The sequence below is a fragment of the Diceros bicornis genome, chromosome 14 (assembly GCF_020826845.1).
Source record: "Diceros bicornis minor isolate mBicDic1 chromosome 14, mDicBic1.mat.cur, whole genome shotgun sequence".
Lineage (NCBI taxonomy): Eukaryota > Metazoa > Chordata > Mammalia > Perissodactyla > Rhinocerotidae > Diceros > Diceros bicornis.
Genome location: NC_080753.1, coordinates 10,351,268 through 10,374,624, shown reverse-complemented (window position 1 = coordinate 10,374,624; position 23,357 = coordinate 10,351,268). Strand labels below are relative to the sequence as shown.

The 23,357-nt window shown below is 37.0% G+C and overlaps 1 protein-coding gene and 1 pseudogene across 2 annotated transcripts; one reads left to right on the top strand and one right to left on the bottom strand.

The window, feature by feature from the left end:
* Window positions 1-1,908: 1,908 nt before the first annotated feature.
* On the bottom strand, window positions 1,909-2,954 carry LOC131414226 (ras-related GTP-binding protein D-like; annotated as a pseudogene).
* Window positions 2,955-8,207: 5,253 nt separating this feature from the next.
* Window positions 8,208-15,390, top strand: KIAA1586 (KIAA1586 ortholog). Of its 2 annotated transcripts, XM_058554101.1 has the most exons (4): window positions 8,208-8,401; window positions 8,904-8,987; window positions 11,891-11,971; window positions 12,870-15,390. In XM_058554101.1, exons 1-4 carry the CDS (start codon window positions 8,381-8,383, stop codon window positions 15,033-15,035), a joined length of 2,352 nt encoding a protein of 783 aa, XP_058410084.1. In that variant the 5' UTR covers window positions 8,208-8,380; the 3' UTR covers window positions 15,036-15,390. The 2 variants fall into 2 exon arrangements, with proteins under 2 accessions (XP_058410084.1, XP_058410086.1); XM_058554103.1 differs by lacking the exons at window positions 8,208-8,401; window positions 8,904-8,987 and adding an exon at window positions 9,799-10,415.
* The last annotated feature ends 7,967 nt before the right edge of the window (window positions 15,391-23,357 follow it).

The window sequence follows — 23,357 nt, the reverse complement described above, 5'->3', positions numbered from 1 at the left end:
TGTTACAAAAGCCCTCAGTGTCCCCGATGGTCCTGGTTATAACGATTCTGTTGATGATGGTGGAGATGATAGAGGCCTCTCCCTCCTTCCACCCCAACTCTTCTTGCATTACTGTCCTTTGGGATTTATTCATTTCTTTATATTCCTTTAGCAAGGAATCAGGAGAAAAGTGGAGTATCACTCAGTGTTCTTTCTTTTTCACAAATTTCCTATTTTCATAATAGTCACAAATGTATTCCTCCAGATGAATTTTTAAATCCTCTGCCAACTTCCCACTCTCAAAAAAAATCTTGCTGGGGCCAGCCCCATGGTGTAATGGTTAAGTTTGGCACACTCTGCTTCGGCAGGCAGGGTTCGGATCCGGGCGCCGACCTACACCACTCATCAGCCATGCTGTGGCGGTGACCCACATGAGGAAGGAATTGGCACAGATGTTAGCTCAGGGCAAATCTTCCTCAGGAAAAAAAAAGAAACAAACAAACAAAAATCTTGCTGAAATTTTTGTTGGAATTATACTTAAGTAATTTTCTAATCTGGGGAGAATTTATCTTTACAAAACTGATTCTTCCTATCTAAGCACAAGGTCAGCATTAAATTATAGTTTTTCTATTCCTCAGTAAACATTTACATTTTTCCATATAGATCCTACACATTTCTTGTTATTTTAATGCCTAGGTATTTTATGTTTATTGTTACTATATAATTGATCACTATTATATAGAAAAACTGATGTTTGTGTATCTTTCTTTTTTAAGCACCTATTTTACTGTACTTTTAAGCATCTACCTTACTCTATTTTTTTCTTTTCTCTTGGTTTTCCTGGCCAAAGAAAAATTCTTCAAACAATGATAGTTTTGCTTTCTCTTTTTAATACTTTTTGCTATTTTCTCTTCCTTATTTCATTGCATTGCTTATAATTCCCAAAACAATGTTAAATGATAGCAGTGATAGGAGGCATTTTCATTTTATCCCTCTCTTGGTCTCTGTCAATATGATAGGGGATGAACGCTATCTATCTCATTATAGTTTAATTTGCATTTCTCTATTTACAGATGTTTAAGGGGGAAATCATTTGGCCTCTGATGTTACTCTAACCAAGTGGCAGCTACAGAAAAGCCTCCAGAAACCCTGCAACTTAGTGACATTCTTATTTCTCTCCAGCGACAGGCACCATTTTGGAACTCTGGTCCCAAAGGTTCTAATGAACAGTAATGCAGCAAAAAGAAATAACCTCTCTGTATAAAATGAACATAGAGAAGTGTGTTGAAGTAAAGAGCTTCATAAAAACTGTCGAGTACGGAAGCACTGCCACGGCTGTAGAAGGTTTTAGATAAGTTTGGTGCTAATATTATTCTACAAAACTCTTGTTCACACCACCTATAAACAGGGGACAGATCGTGCAGCTCCTGGAGCTTGCCACTCCATCTGTTCCTGCTCCACTGGACAATGGTTTTTCTCAATGGTTGGTAGCCAAGGTTCCCAATGACTTATAGAAAGCCATTGCCAATGAATCGCTTTTTGCTTAATTTCTGACTGCCATATAGATATGGACTATATTATGCATGTCCTTGACACCAATACAGAAAAAAGCTTAGAAAAAGTTGTTTTATTCAAGTTCAGTTCAATGAGAAAAAACATGAAAAAGTGCAAAATATACACAGTCCTGGCAGTTGTCATATGGCATTTTTCTGACTACGGACCACAGAAGTCTACATTTGTGTAACGAAATTACAATGGATTTCATTTCATTGTTAATATACACGTTTTTGGTTCAAAGTGCTTACTTTATTTAACAAAGAGAAGATCAAGAGGGTTGCAGGATTTTTTTTTTTTTTTACAACAAATCCATGTCACGGGTCCTAATTTCTTTCTTCACCTTCCTTTAGTGCAATGCAGGGAGCAGCCTCATCAAAAAGGTCTGATTTCAGAAGATGTTCCTGAAACCTCACCTAGAGCAGCACTCTGGGGACTCATTAGGGGTGGCTCCTTTTTCCTTCGAGATGTTACCATTTTCATTCTTACCTCAAAAACTTCATAGATAGCCTTTCAGAAGCAATGAAAATTATAATCAATAAGCCCTTTTCTCTCAAAGATTTCCTCTCCAACAAAGCAAGCAAGAGCCAGAAATACTATCATTTCTTTTAAATAAAGAAGCATTGTAATATTCAGCTTTATAATGACTGTTGATTCGTTGTCATGGGGGGTTCCTGCTCCACCTTCTTTGAGACCATAAATTCTAGAGATATCAATAACCACGCCTATCATATCACGGCAGAGCTCATAGCTTTGCTGGGGTAGTACCAGCCACAATATAAAATCTACTGACCACATGAAAGAGAAATGCCTTACCAATTCCAGAATTTGACAGAAAGATGTTCAGCAAATTCTCCACAGTTGGGAGATATGGAATCAATTCTGAGCTACTTCGCTAAAAGCTTCAAACATTGAAGGATCATATATGGTTGTCAGATAAAAGCTGAGGTGAATTTTTTCTAATTCAGCATCTGCAATGTCATTGTTGGCTCTGTGGTGAATATCTCTTTGGGTTTCAATTTTGTGGTCATCTGACAGACCATCCACTTTGTGAATAAACACCTCAAATTTGATATTGGTGTTTACTTTGTAGGCCCTGGTTACCATGAGATGGAGCTTGGCCAGGGCTTCCATGTAATCATCCTAGGGGTCAACAACAAATATCAGCGTTCCTGTTCCCCTGAAGATCATGTCAGAGTGGGGTCAAAAACGTCAACGTGTCCTGCGAAGTCCCAAATCTGAACATTAACAAAGGAGCAGTTGGAAACATTTTCCTGGCATATCTTGTTGGTGCTCCCCAAGAACAGTGTTTGATTGGGAGACATTTTGTGAAAGACAACTTTCTGAATAGACCACTTGCTCCTTCTACTCAGGCCCAAGAGCAGGTTTCTGGGCTTCATCTCAGTGCTAAAGGGTGGGGGTCAAGCTTCCTTGCCCACCACTTGCAACCTATTTCTGAATTGAGGCTTTGTCTGGAGCTTCACGTGAGCCCTGGAGGCATGGGCCAGGCAATGGGTTCATAGTGTGTCCGGAACTCCCTCCCCCATCCCACATGCCTGCCCATGGAGAAGTCAGCCAGAGTGCCTAATGTACATTCCTGATTTAAAAAACAAAACAAAACAAAAAAACCTCTCAGAAAATTAGGAATCCCAGAAACATTTCTCAAGCCAATGAAGGGCATCCATGAAAAATCTACAGCTAACATCATACTTAATGATGAAAAACTGAATGCTCTCCCTCTAAAATCAGAAAGAAATCAAGAACGTTCACTCTCACCACATATATTCAAAATTGCTGTGGAGCTTCTAACTAGCGCAATAAGCCAAGAAAAGAAATAAAAGGCATCAAGGTTGGAAAGGAAGAAAACTGTCTTTGTTCACAGATGACAGGTTTATCTATGTAGAAGATCTAATAGAATCTCCAAAAGATTATAACTAATAAACGAGTTCAGCAAAGTTGCAAGATACAAGATCAATATACAAAAATCAACTGTATTTCAGTTGTTGGGTCAGTAAGATGGCAGAATAGTTTTCCACCATTATCTCCACTCATGATGACAGTGTCTTTGTGGGAGTCCGGGAATCTAGTGGAGAAGCTCCAGCACACCATTGAAGCAAAAAAAAAAAAACCTGAGAATAAACGGATCAAAGAGGGTAAAAACATTTTCACTTTACCCACGTCACCATTTTCCTGAGGTGGCATGGCTCAGTGCCAAGAGAAACCTCCTTGGTCCATGATTTCTCCCACGGGGGTAAGTAAGAGGTAGTGAATGAGCGCTCACCTTCCCCAGCCATGCCAAATGCTGCCTAGGAGGCCCATTTCTTTCTTGCCCAGTCAGAATACTGAGAAAATTGGCATGGCTGAGTGCTTGGGAGAGGCTGGGAGCAGGGAGGAGAGACAGGGACTCACAGTAACCAGAGCTTGGAACTTACAGAGGGCCAAAGATCCTACTAAGTGATTGACAGCCTCCATAAGGAGGCCTGCCCACCAGCAGCTTGGGACACCTCACATGTGGACCTCCCCAAATGGCTCATGGACACCCTGAATGGTCTGTTCATGGATTGGAAGAATAATATTGTTAAAATGTCCATACTACCCCAAGTGATCTACAGACTCAATTGCAATCTCTATCAAAATTCCAACAGCATTTTTCACAGAAATAGAACAAACAATCCTAAAATTCTTATGGAACCACAAAATACTCTCCAGTCGATCTTCAGAAAGAAGAACAAATCTGGAGGCATCACAATTTCTGATTTCAAATTGTTTTACAAAGGTATAGTAACCAAAACAGCATGGTATTGGCATAAACGCAACCATACAGACCAATAGAACAGAATAGAGAGCCCCAAAATAAAACCACTCATATACTGTCAACTAATCTTTGACATGGACACTAAAAATACACAATGGGGAAAGGATAGTCTCTTCAATAAATGGTGTTGGGAAAACTGGATATTCACATGCAAAAAGATGAAATTGGACCCTTATCTTACACAATACACAAAAATTAATTCAATCTAGATTAAAGACTTAAATGTAAGTCCTAAAACTGTAAAACTAATAGAAAAAAACATAGGGGAAAAGGTCATTGACATTAGTTTTGGCAATGACTTTTTGGATATAACACCAAGAGCACAGACAACAGAAGCAAAAATAAACAAGTAAACTACATCAAACTAAAAAGCTTATGCACAGCAAAGGAAACCGTCAACAAAATGAAAGGGCAACCTACAGAATGACAGAAAATATTTGCAAACCACGTATCAGTAAGAGGTTAATATTCAAATATATAAGGAACTCATACAACTCAATAGCGAAAAAACAAATAACAATTAAAAAATGAGCAAAGGACCTGAATAGACACTTTTCCAAAGAAGATGTACAAATGGCCAAAAATTATATGAAAAGGTGCTCAACATCATTAATTACCAGGGAATGCAGATCAAAACCACAATGAGATATCACTTCACACCTGTTAAGATGGGTATTATCAAAAATTCAAAAGATGACAAGTGTTGGCCAGGATGTGGAGAAAAGAGAACCCTTGTACACTGTTGGTGGGAACGTAAATTAGTACAGCCATTATGGAAAACAGTATGGAAGTTTCTCAAAAAATTAAAAATAGAACTATGATATGATCCAGAAGTGGGATTTCCTCATATATATGTGAAGGAAATGAAATCAGTATCTTGAAGAGATAGCTGCACTCCCATATTCGTTGCACCATTGTTCACAATAACCAAGATATGGAAACAATCCACATATCTGTCGATAGATGACTGGACAAAGACAACATGGTACAGATACACAGTGGAATACTATTCAGCCTTAAAAAAGAAGGAAATCCTGCCATTTACAGCAACATGGATGAACCTGGAGGACACTATGCTAAGTAAAATAAGTCACACACAGAAAGACAAATACTGCATAATCTCATATGTGGAATCTAAAAAAGTTGGACTAATGGAAACAAAGAGTAGAATGGTGGTTATCAGGGGCTGTGGAGGTGGGGGAAATGGGGAGACGTGGTCTAAGGGTGCAAACTTTTAGTTATACGATGAATAAGTTCTGTATAGCACGGTGACTATAGTTAATAATAATGTATTATATACTTGAAATTTTCTAAGAGAACAGATCTTAAGAGTTATTACCATACACACAAAAAATGATAACTATGTGAGGTGATGGATATGTTAATTAGCTTGACTGTGATAATCATTTCACAATGTATAATAATATCAAAACATCATGCTGTACACCTAAATATACACAATTTTTATTTGTCAATTATACCTCAATAAAGCTAGGGGAAAAAATCAGTTTTATTTCTGTAATACCAATAACAATCAGAAATTGAAATTTGAAAAACCATACCAATTACAATAGCATCAGAAAATACAAAATAGCAACTAAACTGACAAGATACGTGATTCAGTGTATCTATCTGTACACTGAAAACTACAAAAAGTTGCTGAGAGAAATCAAAGAAGCCCTACAACAATTTGAAACAAAAGATAAAGCTGGAAGACTAACACTACTTGATTTCAAGACATTGTAAAGCTACAGTAATCAAGACAGTATGGTACTGGTGTCAAGATAAATAAATTCATCAATAGGACATAATAGAAAGTACAGAAATATGCCCACACATAAATGCACAATTGGTATTTGACAAAGGTGCAAAGGCAATTCAGAGGAAAAATGACAGTCTTTTCAATAATTGGTGCTGGAACAATTGTATATCCATACGCAAAAGCATGAACTTCAATCCATACCTCACACCATATACAAAAATGAACTTTAAATGAATCACAGACCTAAAATTAACACTTAATTCTAAAATTTCTAGGAGAAAATATTTGTAACCTTGCTTAGACAAAGATTTTTTAGGTACACTACCAAAAGCATGATCCAGAAGAGAAAAAATTGACAAATCAGACTTCATCAAATGTAAGAAATTCTCTTTGAAAGAATATTTTAAGAAAATGAAAAGACAAGCCACAGACTGAGAAAATATTTGCAAATCACATATCTGTTAAGGACTTGTATCTAGAACAAGTAAACAACTTTCAAAATTCAATTAAAAAAATCCATTTAAATAATGTACAGAAGATCTTATACACTACCAATGAAGATATATGGATGTCAAATGAACACATAAAAAGATGCTCAACGTTATTAGTCATTAGGTTAATGCAAATTAAAATCACAGTGCAATATCACTATACACCTATTAGAATATCTAAAATGAAAAATACTATCCCCACAGCAATTATTGAATTGCAGGGTTTGAGCATATTTGGGTTCTAGCCACACAATTACTGCTTGTTTTCCAAGAGCTTAACTGAATGATTCCCATCTGAAACCTATCAAAGTACATGTTCCACTGAACTCGCACCAGCACATTAGGTACATCTTTTAAATGCAAATCTCTCCTAGACATTTAAGGGATTTAGAAATGGTTAATTTACATGCAGCTTTTGGGATGATCATTGTGGCAGGTCCCTCTTGCTCTCAGCTTTCCTCCACGAGTACCAAACTTACTTTGTACAAATGTACCTGTAGTTTTAGTGCACTTTTGTGGAAACGCAAAAAATAGAACAGATGCATCAAATCTAGCTACGTAATTACATGCCATATTCTCATTTAGACTGGCAAAAGCAAGCCTTCTACTGAGGAAGTAAATACCTGCTAGGCTCAAATAACATACGTAACGCCAGCTGAAAAATTAACAAGAGACAACATTTCTCCCAAAGAAATACTGGATTTGCAGAGTCAAGGTGACTTGGGTGACTTCTTTCTTATTCAATGAGAAACTTTGTTCTCTAAAATCTCAAGAGTACCAGACACTTTGTTGTTTGAAAATGTATTGTAAGAATGAAATATCCCTCTCTTGGCTGGTCACTTGAGATAGAGACAGCTTCATATTCCAAACCTGGTGCAGGGCTACAGATAAGGGGGTTTGGGGCACAATACATAAAATCTACGTTAACTTTGTGGTTTCCAAGTTAATAGGACCGCGGGTCCACTTTGCAGTCCAGATGTGATGTTGAACTCTTACACACCCCTAATTGGCTTGGAACGTATCAAAACACTGTTTCACTTAAAATTCACCTACCTCTACTCTTCCGTAAAATCTTATAACTCTACTCTTTCCTCTAGTGAGATGCCTCGTAGTTCCTCTATTGTAGGATCTCGCTCATTGTAGGCCAGGGTCGAAGTCATAAAGGTGATTTTTGTGGGACTACAGATTTTTCAGACTACAGGCTGATAAGGCTAGGAGAAAAAGCTTTAAAAGAATGTTCTCAGTTACCAATCGTTTGTGTGCAAATACGTGTTGAAAAGAAAAAGGTCCGCCACTATTTTAGTAAGGCATATCTGAGCAAACCACACAAAAGCATTTTAACATGATTGACCTACTGTTTAGACCAATATCTGACTGTTAAAAAAAGAGAGAAATTGAGAGAACACCACATACTATTCTGTTTTAGTAGAGCAACAACCTACAAGAACGCACGCCGTAGCTCAGAAGCCTTTCCCACTCTGACACGCGCGGGGCGGTCTGGGCCAGAACTACAATTCCCGGCATCCTGCGCGCGCGGGGAAGGCGAGCCGGGAGCGTGCGGAGGCGGCTCCGGGGATAGCGGCCGGAGCGGGCAACGCCCCCCTTTGAAGCGGTTTTGCACCTCTTTCCGCCCCCGGCGTCGGCGCTCACGCAGGGGCGGGTCACAGCGGCGCGGAGCGGGTCGGGCGGGAAGGGACGTCGTGGCGGCGGTGGCGGCAGGTCCAGCGGTGGCGGCGCGGCCGGCAGGAGCGGGGTGCTGGCGGTCAGGCCGTGGGAGACATGGGAGAGCCGGGGCCGGAGGTGAGCAGTCGGGCGGGCGCCGCGGGGTCCTCACCGGGCCGCGAGGGCCGGCCTTCCGTCGGGGCTGAGGCCTGGCGCTCGGCCGCGGCGGCGGCGCGATGCCCTCGGCGTCCCGGCCTGATGCGGGGCCGCGCGGGGGCCGGAGCAACAATGGCCGCCCCCGGCCCTGCCCCGGCGCCGGGCCCGTGGTGCCGCTGCCCTGCCGGGGAGCGACGCTGTGGGGCGGGCCTGCTCCTCGGTGGTGAGCGTGCGGCCTCCTCCCCGGGGCGACGGGGAGTCGGGGGCCGGGGGCTCGTTGTGGGGCGCGGTCCCCCAGCCCCACGCCCGCGGCGCGACCCGACCCCGCCGAGTCCCGTCCTCAGCCGGGCTCGCGGGGCGTTGTGCTCGCTCGCTGCGCTCAAGAGCTTTCTGTCCCAGAAGCTCTGTCTCTGGTTGCTTTAGAAGAAGCTCTTCCCGCTGGTGTGTGGCTATATAGATAAGCGTGTTCTGGCTTATTTTATAGATCGTAGAGTCTGTCCCTCCAGCGGGGCCTGAGGCGTCGCAGTCGACGACGGAGGAAAACGAAGATGACATTCAGTTTGTTAGTGTAAGTAGCGGCGGTGTTCGGGTTTTCCGAGTGGAAGACTGTGTGGTTGGTAAACCGTTGTGATCCCGCCTCACCTGTTCGTCCATCGCTCCGCAGACGTGTGTGAGTGTGGTGGGTACCAGACTCCGTGGAGCGTGGCCTAGGAATAGGGCATTGCCGGCAGAAGTCTCGGAGCGACCACGGAGCCACCACAAAGACTGTGGCCTGCAGGACACGTACGCGCAGTCACGCTCCTCCTGCCTTCGCTTAGAGCCGTTTTATGTTTAATCTGCAGGGGGTTCTGGGCGCTCCAGACCGTGTTTTGAAATGGGGCAAGAGTAACTGCTAAGAGATGACACCCAGCGTAGGGAGAAGGGAAGGCTGATGATGAAGAAGGAGAGAGAAAAGAAGAGGGTTGCAAGAACTCGGAATCTGAGCATTGTGTAGCTCCATAGCGTGAAGGCAGATAGCTGGAAGACTTCACTAATCTCTGCGATCATCACGTTACAGCGTAGCACAAGTGATGTTCATAATGAAGATCCTGCATCACCAGGAACATACTGTATTTTTCTGAGTTTATTCCCTTTGGGACAGTAGTTGTCAAGCAATAAAGTGTGAATGTGCAGATTCCTGTACCCCACTCCAGACCTGTTGAGTGAAAATTTCAAGGTGCAGCCTAGGAATCTTCATTTTGGCACAAACACAGGGATATATGAGTCTCTGAACACACTTGGTAAAGTATTGGTTTTGAAAACCAAAGGGAGTGTTATGATACATTTTGGGATGATTTTCACCCCAAATTCTTCAAGTTTTACAAAGCCACCATTTAAAGTGGTTTCTTAGCTATGTAAAAATACTTCTACCCCAAACCACTCTTCTGATTTCTGTGATTAGCTGAGTTTGCTATTAAAGCTGTATAATTTTTCTTTAAATGAGTGCCTGTTTAATGGTTTTTTAAAATTGCTATAGTAGGTTTAAGGCAACCATGTAAATCACTTACTTTTAAAATCAAAATTCTCTCCCTAAACATTGTAGTGTTGACGTTGTTGTTCTGGTAGGATTGTATAGTAATTCTTTACAAGATCTTTTCCTTGACATTCTTCCCCATTAATAATGCATGTAGTACTCTTTTCTTGACACTTCAAGTTTTAGAAATGTAGGGGTACCAAGAGGCGTTGTGTGCTGACGCTGCCTCCCCTATGGTGAGAAGTAAGTGATGTATGGAAATTGAACAGCCAGTGTTTGTTTTTTGTCCTGAAAAACATTTGGAAAGAGGATTCCTTGGGTCTAGGAAAAATAATTTTGGTTCCTCCTGACAGTGGTATGAAGACAAGCGAATGGGACCCTGATCTTGATGGTGTTTTGTGCAACTGTAACAAGGAGTGACACATGTATTTATGATCTGTGTGCCTTACTTTGAGAAAAGCAGGAGGAATCTACAAAATTAAGGTTGGAAAAATAAATAGGTATAAATTTGTGTAATACTCTGAGGAATAAATAATTGTAAATTCTAACTGAATTAATATATCAGCTTGTATTCAGCTGAAGTTTAAAACTCTTAATTTAACTTTTATTTTATATATAGAGAATCTTTTGTATCTTTGCATCCAGAGATTTGTACATCCAGCTTGATAGAATCTCTTATATTTAGCCTTGTTTCCAAATAGAGGATGAAAGATGTGACAGCTCCATGAGGAGAAGTGAATTGTATGCTCTAAGTGGAATTGCAGTACCGGAAAGAACTTAGTAAAAATATTCCTATTGCCTTTAAATGGTGCTATATAAAAAACAGTGATAATATAATTCTACTTTAAAGCACATTCAGAGACAGAATTTACTTTCTTCTATAACCCCATCCTATGCTGGGCTCCACCAGGATATACTTATTTCTCTGTGTTTTTTGTAGTACCGTCCAGTAAAGATGAAATGCTGCTGGGTACATTCTCTGCTTGAGAGTTCTTCAGATACAAAAAGAACATTTTGTGTTGTTTTTATATCTTTTATCAACAAGTATATTACTACTTGATGTATTCAGATTTGGATTCCTTAGTCTTTTTGTATAAATCTCATTTTCCAGCCTTTAGTCTGCATTATGGCACAGCATCCTCTTTGTGTTCTGCCATATACATAGCCCCAAACTAAACACAATATGCTGGAAGAAAGGAATAATAAAAATTTGGGGGTACAAAAAAGAGCCCTTATTTTTGGTATAAATTTCATTGAAGTATAGTATACATACAGAAGAGTATATTTCCTCACTGTTCTCCTTGCCTTCACTCTGTTTTTGTATTACATTACCATTTGTCTGGGTCGATTATCTTGTTACTAGTCTTCCCACGCTTTGTATTCTCCCGATCTTCTTGCAACACAGCTCTAATTTTGTTCCCGTCTCAACACTATATTGATTCCTTTGCCTACAGAATAAAATCTAGGTTTTTGACCAGGTATTTAAGGCCTGGTTTATGTTGAAGGTAGTATGTGTGTAAAGAAAGGATTGAGAAGATTCAGGGTTTGATGTTTGGTTGTATAAGGATGTGGAGGATGAAGCCAAGCTGTCAAAGAACTCCATGATTTCAAGTTTAGATATCTAAAAGATTATTGATAACTATCCCAGTTAAAAAATATTGTACCATGGTATCTGAGTCTTTTTAACACTATCCCTGTGCTATTTCCCATTTCAGAATCTACATGGCTTTATTTCTCTATGTAGATTTAGGCTCTTTTTGAGTTTTGTCATCATTACATATTCATCTACTCTGAATCTTTTTTGTGCTGCTTTTGTTTCTAATTATTCTGTGCCACCTGCAAGGCTTCTGACACAAGAATTCTTGCTATTCCAACAAAAAACAACCCCACTGATTGTAAATGCAAGTTCGGTTTGAGTGATTGTTCATGACTTGTAAATTTGCTCACTTCATTTTTAGGAAGGACCATCAAGACCTATTCTTGAATACATTGATTTGGTCTGTGGTGATGATGAAGAGCCTAGTACTTATCATAGTGATGTAAGTATATTATGTTTGTGTTTTTCCAGTTTTGTAATTAAGTGCAGTAGTGTGCTTGCTTATAAGAACCAATTGTTAAATTTTTAAGAATTTTGTGAGCTGCATTGTTAAATATAGCCATTATTAAAAATTAAAGTATATAAACTTAGAAGTAAATAAATTATCATTACATTTGAGGTAATAACTACTCAAAACTCCCCATATCCTAATATCTATGCACTTGAAGTTGTTTACATCTGTTATATCTGTTTGGTGGGAATACTATATAACAGTGTGCTCCTGCAGCACGATGGAAGTATTTACACCAAGGTAATCGGCAAACAACAAATCAGGGCTTGATTTATTACTTGTTGATTGTCTAAACTAAAAGTGATAGTTAAAATGTTAATGCGGATTAAGTCTAACAATGTGATATGTCTCTAACTGCTAGACTGTGTGCTATGTGAAAAATTGAGGAAATCGTGCATTATTTGAAAACCCTTCATTGATTCAACAAAAAGGTTGATGTCATTGATGAATGAGTGGAGTGCTGATATACATCTTCATTTTTTCACTTTCATCTTATTCATTAATGGAAGTGAAAATATCAAACACTCTTCACATTGGAACTATATTCATTTATAAATTATATGAGCAACTTTGTTGAATTGCATGATAAACATTCAGTCAGATTTTGTGACATTATTATTGGCTATAGAATTTTAAAAAGTGATAGTGGGTTTTTCAAGAAATAGCAAGTTGTATTGAAGTTATAGGTATAAACTGAAAATCAAGGTAAGTATTTTAGTTTAAAATTTATTTCTAAAAGTGTTTAAAGAAATCATTAATATAACTTTTTTACATTAACCCTTAAAGTATTGTTATGAATTTTACTCACATATGTAAAATTATTTTTCAGATTGTGTTCCCTAAAATGCCAAAACGACAGGGTGATTTTTTGCATTTTTTAAATGTGAAGAAGGTGAAAACAGACACAGAAAGTAATAATAGGAACAAAAATCACTGTGGATTGTGTGAATCAAATTTTGAATATATTGAACAACCAGTCATTGAAGAAAAACCATCATGTTCATCAAAAGAAGAAATAGATAATCTTGTGCTTCCAGATTGTTGGAATGAAAAACAAGCATTTATGTTTACAGAACAGTACAAATGGCTTGAAATAAAAGAAGGTAAATTAGGATGTAAGGATTGCTCAACAGTTCGGCATTTGGGATCGAAAGCGGAGAAGCATGTCCATGTGTCCAAGGAATGGATTGCATATTTAATAACTCCTAATGGCAGTAATAAAACTACTAGACAGGCTTCTCTGCGGAAAAAAATTAGGGAACACGATGTTTCTAAAGCGCACGGTAAAATTCAGGATTTGTTAAAGGAATCAGTTAATGACTCAATTTCTAATTTAGTGCATAAGCAAAATAATAAAAATATTGATGCTACTGTAAAAGTTTTCAATACTGTTTACAGTTTAGTAAAACATAATAGACCTTTATCTGATATTGAAGGGGCAATAGAGTTACAAGAGAAAAATGGAGAGGTCAATTGTTTAAATACGCGATACAGTGCAACAAGAATAGCAGAACATATTGCAAAAGAAATGAAGATGAAGATATTTAAGAATATTATAGAAGAGAATGCCAAAATCTGTATTATAATTGATGATGCATCTACAGTTTCGAAGAAAAGCACTCTAGTGATTTATCTCCAGTGCACAGTTCAGTCAGCTCCTGCACCAGTTATGTTATTTGTTGCTTTAAAAGAATTGGTGTCAACCACAGCAGAGTGTATTTTCAATACATTATTGAGTACTTTAAATGATTGTGGCTTTACTAATGAATATTTGAAAGCAAATTTAATTGCATTTTGTTCTGATGGTGCTAATACAATGTTGGGAAGAAAGTCTGGAGTAGCTACAAAGTTGTTAGAAAGTTTTCCTGAAATCATTATTTGGAACTGTTTAAACCATCGATTGCAGTTGTCACTTGATGATTCAATATCTGAAATAAAACAAGTTAATCATTTTAAAATATTTCTTGATAAAATTTATTCCATTTATCATCAATCTAATAGAAATCAAAAGAAGCTTTTAGAAACTGTAGCTAAAGATCTTGAAGTAGAAATTGTTAAAATTGGCCGGGTAATGGGACCAAGATGGGCAGCGTGCAGGTTACAAGCTGCTACTGCTGTGTGGCACGCCTATCCTGTGTTATATATGCATTTTTCTCATTCTTGTTCTGGTTTGGCAAAGAGATTAGCTAACATTAATTTCTTGCAAGACCTTGCTTTAATGATTGACATTCTTGAAGAATTTTCACTACTTTCAACTGCATTACAGTCAAGATCAACTAACATTCAGAAAGCACAGAAATTTATCAAACGTACCATAAGAGCTTTGGAAAATTTAAAAATTGGTACTGGGAAGCATGAGTCACAAATTGAAGGTTTGATTAAGTCAGATAAGTTTAAAGGTATTCCATTTAACAAAAGTAATAAATTTAATGCCCTTCCTAGGAGTATGTTACTAGAAAATGTAATTCGACACATGAACTTACGTCTTTTATCTGACAGGAACCATGATGAAAGTATTTTTAATTATTTTGATTTGCTAGAACCTTCTACATGGCCCTATGAAGAAATAACTTCACCATGGATAGCTGGTGAAAAAAAATTATTTCATCTATGTGAAATTTTAAAATACGAGATTGATTTGAATGATTTTCGGGAATTTGTCAATAATAATATAAAATCAAACAATGTTTCAATTCCTGCAAGTATACAAAAAGCTAAAAAGATAGTTAGCACTATTGCAATCAATAGCGCTGCAGCTGAAAGAGGTTTCAATTTAATGAACATAATTTGTACAAGGGTGAGAAATAGTTTAACAATAGATCACATATCAGATTTGATGACAATAAATTTGTTGGGGAAAGAGTTAGCAGATTGGGATGCAACTCCGTTTGTAAAATCCTGGTCAAATTGCAACCATAGGTTGGCTACAGATACAAGAGTTCGGCAAAAATCAAAAACCTATGAGAATCAGTTGGCTATATGGAACTTACAATAAAGAGTATTGTGTATGCTTTTATCATTTGTAAATTGTATGCTACCCATCTTTTATATACATACATAAATTTTTTTTTTGAAAGCCAGTAGTTAAACTTTTATCAGCACGTTGCTGTTTAAAAGGCATTCTCCAAAGAGGTAAAGTTGATGATTGCTTTTAGGAGCTATAGTTTTTTAGAGGTTGCCCCTGTCTGCTAGAGTGAGCCATAACATATGTTCCAAGGAGTGCTGTACAGAACATCCAACCATTTCCACTTTTGCTTTGTTTTACTTTAGTAAAGATGCAAGAGAATAGCAGAACCCAGATAAGATCTAAGCTGGAAATTATATCAAATAAAAGAGAAGTGAAATTAAAACTGCAAGCCTTTTGGCTCTTATCTTTCTCATATCCATATCTGCACTATCTAATACAATAGCCACTAGTGACATGTGACTACTAAGCACTTGAAGTCAAGTTCAGTAGGACTGAGAAAGTAAATTTTTTTTTTAAATAATTTTATTTACTTATTTTTTCCCCCCAAAGCCCCAGTAGATAGTTGTATGTCATAGCTGCACATCCTTTTAGTCGCTGTATGTGGAACGGCGGCCTCAGCATGGCCAGAGAAGTGGTGCATTGGTGAGCACTCGGGACCCGAACCCGGGCTGCCAGCAGTGGAGTGCACGCACCTAACTGCTAAGCCATGGGGCTGGCCCTGAGAAAGTAAATTTTTTATTTAATTTTAATTAAACAAACTAAAGCAGTGTAAAATATTTTGAACTCAACTTCTGTCTTTTCAGAAATATATTTGTTACCTTGCTTAAGTTATGATTGTAGTAGTGTGTCAAATCCGTGTGTCATGTCTAGTATCATATAAACACATCACTGATGGAGTTGGTGTCAACAGATGGATTCAATGCAAATTATTTTTTTCATGAATCAATGTAACTTGATGGCATGTTTATCTGAATATTTTATACAAACAGGAATAACAGTGAAACTTATATAAACCATAATTGGTAATTAAATTGAAATACTTAAATTATTTTTCTAGTTTAGACATAATATGAACAAATTTTCAAATTCAAAATGAAGGCATACTGAAAAAGAAGTAGAGATGCAGAAGCTATACCACAACTGGAACAGTAAACAAAAAAAAGACTGGAGGAAGATGTGTTGCAGAGTTCATGATGGATGACAATTGCAGTTTACAGTGGCAGAGAAAAACAAGCTGTTACTTAAAAGAGACAGTAAAGTGGACAATATTGAGACAGTTTCAGCAATTGCATAATTAACGAATGAAGCTATCTTTCAAAGGTCAAAAAAGAATTGAAATTTAATCACCTGAAGTCAGTATTAAATGGCCAACAAAAATTATTTTTTAACAATTTTGAAAAGAACTGAGCTTGTAAGTTTGGCTAGATATAAAATACTTGGATTCTTGTATGAAAAAGAACTAGTTTTAGATGGATAGATATTAAAATAAGTTATATCAGTTATAGAAATTCTTATAAAATTATGAGTTAAAGCTTCAAAATATCTTATTAAAAAAGTGCCAAATCTTTAGTTAAAGTCACCAAACATTGCTTGTAGAATACAGGACCATTCTAACAGTATCAAAGATTAATTGGTTGAAAATCTGAAAAATTACAAGTACTTTTTCTTTAGCTTTAAGTGAGTTATGTAATATGAAATGGTGCCCAAGTAATACTTGGAGTACATTTTATCTCATAAGACTTAAACATTTATGAAGAAATCATTTCAATTCATGGCCTAAAAAATCAAACGTGTAGTTATTTTTTAATCTTATATTTGTCAGAAGAGTTTCAGCTAGATGAGAAAAAAAATTCTGTGACAATAAATAGCATTTCAGCTAGGTTAGGTAGAAAGTTCGATTTTATTGGAATTTTTAAATGAGCCTGATGTTTTTCTTATTTCTTCATTCCACTGTATGATACAGTTTGAAAATATTTGTGCTCAGTTTTCCAAAATGGTCTTTATGACAGGTATCGTGGGTACATTTGTTAAGTGTTCGTTATATGAGTGCAAATGCAATGAGTCAACATCAGCTGATAGGATTGCTGTAAGAATTAAAAGACAATGAATTTAGTGATTTTCTGTACTCTGCCAGTTGGTTGAATTGTGGAAGAGTTCTACAAAATATACTGTACTGTTAACACCAGTTCAAGATTTTCTTGCAACAGAAATCCTAGCCAAATATTTTAATAATCAAAGAAAAGATGGCAGTTTGTTTTCTCCCCAATATCACCTGACATATGAATGATCTAAATTTGAAGCTCCAAGGAAAGAGCCTACTTGTGCCCCACCTAGACAAGTACTAGAATTTATTTTGAAATTGAAACTTTTAAAAATAAATATCAGAATAATTTTACACATTTTTCTCATGAATCAGTATGCATGAGATTTTAACTGTATTTGACAGTTATGTAAATTTACTACAAAAATTACAAAAAAATTTTGAAAAATGTTTATTGATAAATTTAGAGTTGCTTTTTGATTTACTCAGTAACTGAATTCAATGTTAATACTGAGCTACAAAAGATTTGTCCAATTTAAGTAAATTTAATAAATGTAATTTTCAAACTGATATGCTTTTGCTCTGAAGGCAAATCAATTATTTTTAAAAAGATGGGATTTTTTTCAGTGTGGATATAAATAATAAAGGAGAATGATTTTCTTTCACCTATCAGAAAACTTAACTGTTTGGAACAATTTGGGTATATGAATCTACTTTTTCAACTGTAAATTTTATGAAATTTATATACAAATCAAGTATTTGTGATAAAGGCATTCAGATAAGTTGAGATGTGCTTTAAGTGTAAAATACACATCAGATTTTAAAGACTTAGTGTGTAAATTATCACATTAATAACTTTATATTGATAATATGTTGAAATAATATTTTGGATATATTGAGTTAAATAAAAATATTAAAATTAATTTCATCTGTTTATTTCTTTAGAATTTACTTTAGAATTATTTCTTTAGAATTTACTTTAGAATTACATATGTGGCTTACATTATACTTCTATTGGACAGTACTACCCTATATATTGGTTACTCTCAAAGCTGGGTTTCTCCAATCCAGACCTCATTCTCGACTTAAAGATCCATAGTCAACTGCTTTCTCGTCATTTTCACGTCATTGTTCCATACGTCTCTCAAACTGAATACATCCGCAGCTGAATTTATCAATCCCTCACCATATCTGTTTTGCAGAACGGCACTGCCCCTCACCTTGTTGGTCAAACTAGAAATTTAGACATTTGAAACCTGTCTTCATCTTCTTGCCCTGTCTTTTCCACCTTTTAATTTTCCTCACTATCCCCACTGCAGTTATCTTGGTTCAGGCCATTATTTTTCTTGCTAAGAGTACTATAATAACTTCCTTATAAGTCTCCCTACCTTCATTGTTGTCACTTCCTACTCCAACCTCCACACTAACTCAGAAATGGCCATTCTAAAACATTTGTTTATAATCTTGAATAACAAGAAATGTGGAGATGGCTGTAGGCTTTGCTTGAGTAGCTCAATGGTGTCACTGCTGTGTTATCTGGGATGCTATTGGTCTTTCTCTTAGGGTTACAGGATGGCTGGCACAGTTTTAGACATGCTGGATTTGAGGCAAGAAGGCAAGGGGTTGAGCAAGCCCTGTATATTCATCAGGAAATCAAAAGCTGTGACAGCGGCATTTTCTAGTAGATTTACATTTCACTGGCCAAAACTGTGTCAACATGGTCATCTCTCACTGCAGGGGAGGCTTGGAATGTGAGCTTTTACCTTTTCTAGCTTCTATAGTAAAGGTAGGCAAGGAAGAAAAGGCAATGGTGGGTTAGTCAGTGGATGAGGTTTACCATATTTCTCTTCTACTGAAAATCCTTCACTGGTTTTTCATGTTCTTCAAGATAGTAGAATTCAACTTTTCGAGTTCCCTTCTAATAAGAGTTCAATTTTTTGCCTTATTCCCCTACTAGATAGTGAGTTTCTTGAAAAGAGTCTATAGCTCTGGTTATTAACAGTGTCTAGCACATAGTAGAAGTTGAGTAAATGGTTTCTTAGTATTTAAACTTTCCTACATGTCAATTCATTTTTGTGAATTGTTTACATCTTCAAATATTCCTATTTCCCAGTGGACTTCTAAGGGAAATAAGATACTCTTCAGTTTTTAATTTGAGACATATACCTTAGTTAACTTATGTTTACTTTGAAGACATATTGAGGTATTCTCAAAAATGAGCTGAAAATATGTCCTGTTTTATTTAATATTGTAGAGATGTTTATGGTTTGGACAAAGAATTTTCAACAAGAATTTTAATATTTAACTTTTTTAAAAAATTGCAATTGATAATGTGATTAAAAAAAAACACAAACATCATCTTATAACCAACTTACCTTATAATCAACACTGCCCCCCAGTTTCATTGCTTAAATATGTGTTTTAGTTTACAAGCATATTGGAGCCAAAGGATACTTCTTTACTTGTCATGAGTTAATGAGAAAGGTCAGAAACAGTCTTAATATGTAATTTGTGTGTTCATCCACATAAGGGGAAAATGGTACACTTTGGTAATCTTCAAGTTCAAGTAGTTTTGAGAAATAGTGCAAATTTGACCAAAAAGCATGAGAAATGGTAAATAGGCAAATATAAGCGGCCATTTTTTCTTGTTAATTTCTTTAAAGCTAAAGTTATGACATTGTTTTGTCATATGTACTGGACGCTTAACAACTAGAGCATAAAAGAGTGGGGGGGGCGTGGTATAGGGAAGTGTATGGTTGCAAGATTTCTATGTATTATGTGAAGTGGTACAATATTAACTAAGTAGAAAGAAAGTTAAGAATGTATGTTTTATTTCTTAGAACAACAATTTAAAGAAGAATGCAAAGAGTTATAGCTAACAATGAGATAAGTAAAATGGAATTTTAAAAAATGTTCAAATAGCCCCTCCTCCTCAAAAAAAGGTAGCAAAAGGTACAGAAGAACAAAGAACAAGAGAGGACAAAAAAACTAAAACGATTGTAGATTTAAATATAGTCATAGCAATAGTTACATTAAATACTAATGGTCTAAACACACCAACTAATAAGGCAGAGATTACTAAAATGAATAAGTAGTAAGATTCAACTATGTCTGTCTACAAGAAATAGATTTTAGATATAAAACCACAAGTTGAAAGTAAATCAACGGAGAAATATACTTCACCCTATTCTTTCTGCTATGTACTACTAAAAACCCTAAACATATATAAACAAACATAAGACTGAAAGATGGAGAGAAGGCAGACCAGCTGAGGACCTTAGAAGTCAGGGAATGACAGAGTGGTGAATTTCTTGAGTTTTCTTTTCCCTCATATAGCTCAGGCTTGGAGCTGAAGAAGCTAGCAAGCTGGAAATGACAATGGATGCACAGAGGAAGAAAAGCCCTGCAAAAAGCCTGCCCTCTCCAGATGAAAAGATGTTTAACATCACTAATCATCAGGGAAATGCCAATCAAAACTACACTAAGATATCACCTTACACCCGTTAGAATGGCTATAATCACCAAGACAAAAAAATAACAAATGTTGGAGAGGATGTGGAGAAAAGGGAACCCTCATACACTGCTGGTGGGAATGCAAACTGGTACAGCCACTATGGAAAACAGTATGGAGATTTCTCAAAAAATTAAAAATAAAAATACCATATGACTCAGCTATGCCTCTACTGGGTATTTATCCAAAGAACTTGAAATCAACAATTCAAAGAGACTTAGGCACCACTATGTTCATTGCAGCATTATTCCCTATAGCCAAAAAGTGGAAGCAACCCAAGTGCCCATTGACTGATGATTGGATAAAGATATGGTGTGTGTGTGTGTGTGTGTGTGTGTGTGTGTGTGTGTGTGTATATATATATATAAACACATACATAATGGAATACTACTCAGTCATACAAAAGACAAAATCATCCCATTCACAACAACATGGATGGACCATGAGGGTATTATCTTAAGTGAAATAAGTCAGACAGAGAAAGACAAACACCATATGAATTCACTAATATGTGGAAGACAAACTAACATGTGGACAAAGAGAAGAGTTTAGTGGTTACCAGAGGGGAAGGGGGTTGGGGGGTGGGCACAAGGGGTGAAGGGGCACATATATATGTTGACTGACAGATAATAATGTACAACTGAAATTTCATAATGTTATAAACTATCATGACCTCAAAAAAAAAAAAAAAAAGAAGCCTGCCCTCTCTAGTCAAAGGATCAGGAAAGAGTAGGCTAGCAAGACAGAAAATACATTATTTTACACAATAACCTCTCTACTTCAGCCAAATACTACAGAAACCTGTAGCTGCATCACTACCCAAACCAGCAAAGGCCGAGTGGGGAGCCTGGACTTCCATCCTTGCCAGTTTATAATTAAGTACACCTGACTCTGAATCTACCCCACTGGGGTGGTGTCAGAGAAGGCCTAATAGAGTCCAAACTTTTACCTTTGCCCAGCAGTAAGGAACCTCCCCCCACCTCAGGTGTTATCAGAAGCTAACTAGGGAGCATGGATTTTTTCGCTATCTGGGAGTAACAAGGCAGAAACATTCCCCTTTCTGCTCCTAATATGGTGTCTGAAGAAACTAAAGCAGAAAGTTTAAGATCTAGAGTCTCATAACACAATAACCAATATGTCTAGGTTGCAATAAAAAAATCACGTCATTCCAAGAACCCAGAATATCTTGAATGAAAAAAGACAATCAATAGATGCCAACACTCAGTTGACAGAGACGTTAGAATTACTTGACAAAGATTTTTAAAAGACCATTATTAAATGCTTCAACAAGGGGGCCGGCCCAGTGGCACAAGTGGTTAAGTACGTGTGCTCCGCTGTGGTGGCCCGGGGTTTGCCAGTTCAGATCCCGAGTGCACACTGACGCACCGCTTCTCCAGCCATGCTGAGGCCGTGTCCCACATACAGCAACTGGAAGGATGTGCAACTATGACATATAACTATCCACTGGGGCTTTGGGGAAAAAAAAAAGGAGGATTGGCAATAGATGTTAGCTCAGAGTCGATCTTCCTCAGCAAAAAAGAGGAGGATTAGCATAGGTGTTAGCTTAGGGCTGATCTTCCTCACAAAAAATAAATAAATAAACAAAAATATATATAAAAAAATAGAAAGGGTCAATGAAACTAAGAGGTAGTTCTTGGAGAAGATAAACAAAATTGACAAACCCTTAGCCAGACTCACCAAGAAAAAAAGAGAGAAGTCTTAAAGAAATAAAATTAAAAATGAATGAGGAAAAATTACAATGGATACTACAGAAATAAAAAGGATTATAAGAGAATACTATGAAAAACTATATGCCAAAAAACTGGACAACTCAGAAGAAATGGATAAATTCTTAGACTCATACCACCTCCCAAAACTGAATCAAGAAGAAATAGAGAATCTGAATAGACCAATCATAAGTAAAGAGATTGAAACAGTAATCGAAAACCTCCCAAAAACCAAAAGTACAGGACCAGATGGCTTCTCTGGAGAGTTCTACCAAACATTCAAAGAAGATTTAATAGCTAACTATCTCAAACTACTCCAAAAAATTGAAGAAGATGGAACACTTCCTAACTCAGGCTATGAGGCCAACGACACCCTGATACCAAAACCAGACAAGGACAACACAAAGAAAGAAAATTACAGGCCAATATCACTGATGAATATAGATGCAAAAATCCTCAACAAAATATTGGCAAACTGAATACAGCAATACATTAAAAAGATCATACACCACGATCAAGTGGGATTTATACCAGGGACACAGAGATGGTTCAACATCCACAAATCAATCAATGTGATATACCACATTAACAAAACAAGGAATAAAACTCACATGATCATCTCAACAAATGCAGAGAAAGTATTTAACAAGATCCAACATCCATTTATGATAAAAACTCTCAATAAAATGGATATAGAAGGAAATTACCTCAATATAACAAAGGCCATATATGACAAACCCACAGCCAACATCATGCTTAACAGTGAAAAACTGAAAGCCATTCCTCTGAGAATGGGAACAAGACAAGGGTGCCCACTCTCCCCACTCCTATCCAACATAGTACTGGAGGTTTTGGCCAGAGAAATTAGGTAAGAAAATGATAAAAAAGGTATCAAAATTGGACAGGAAGAAGTAACACTCTCACTGTTTGTGGATGACTGATTCTATATATAGAAAACCCTAAAGAATCCACCAGAAAGCTATTAGAAATGATTAACAACTATAGTGAAGTGGCAGGGTACAAAATCAACATTAAAAAATCAGTTGCATTTCAATACGCTAATAATGAAC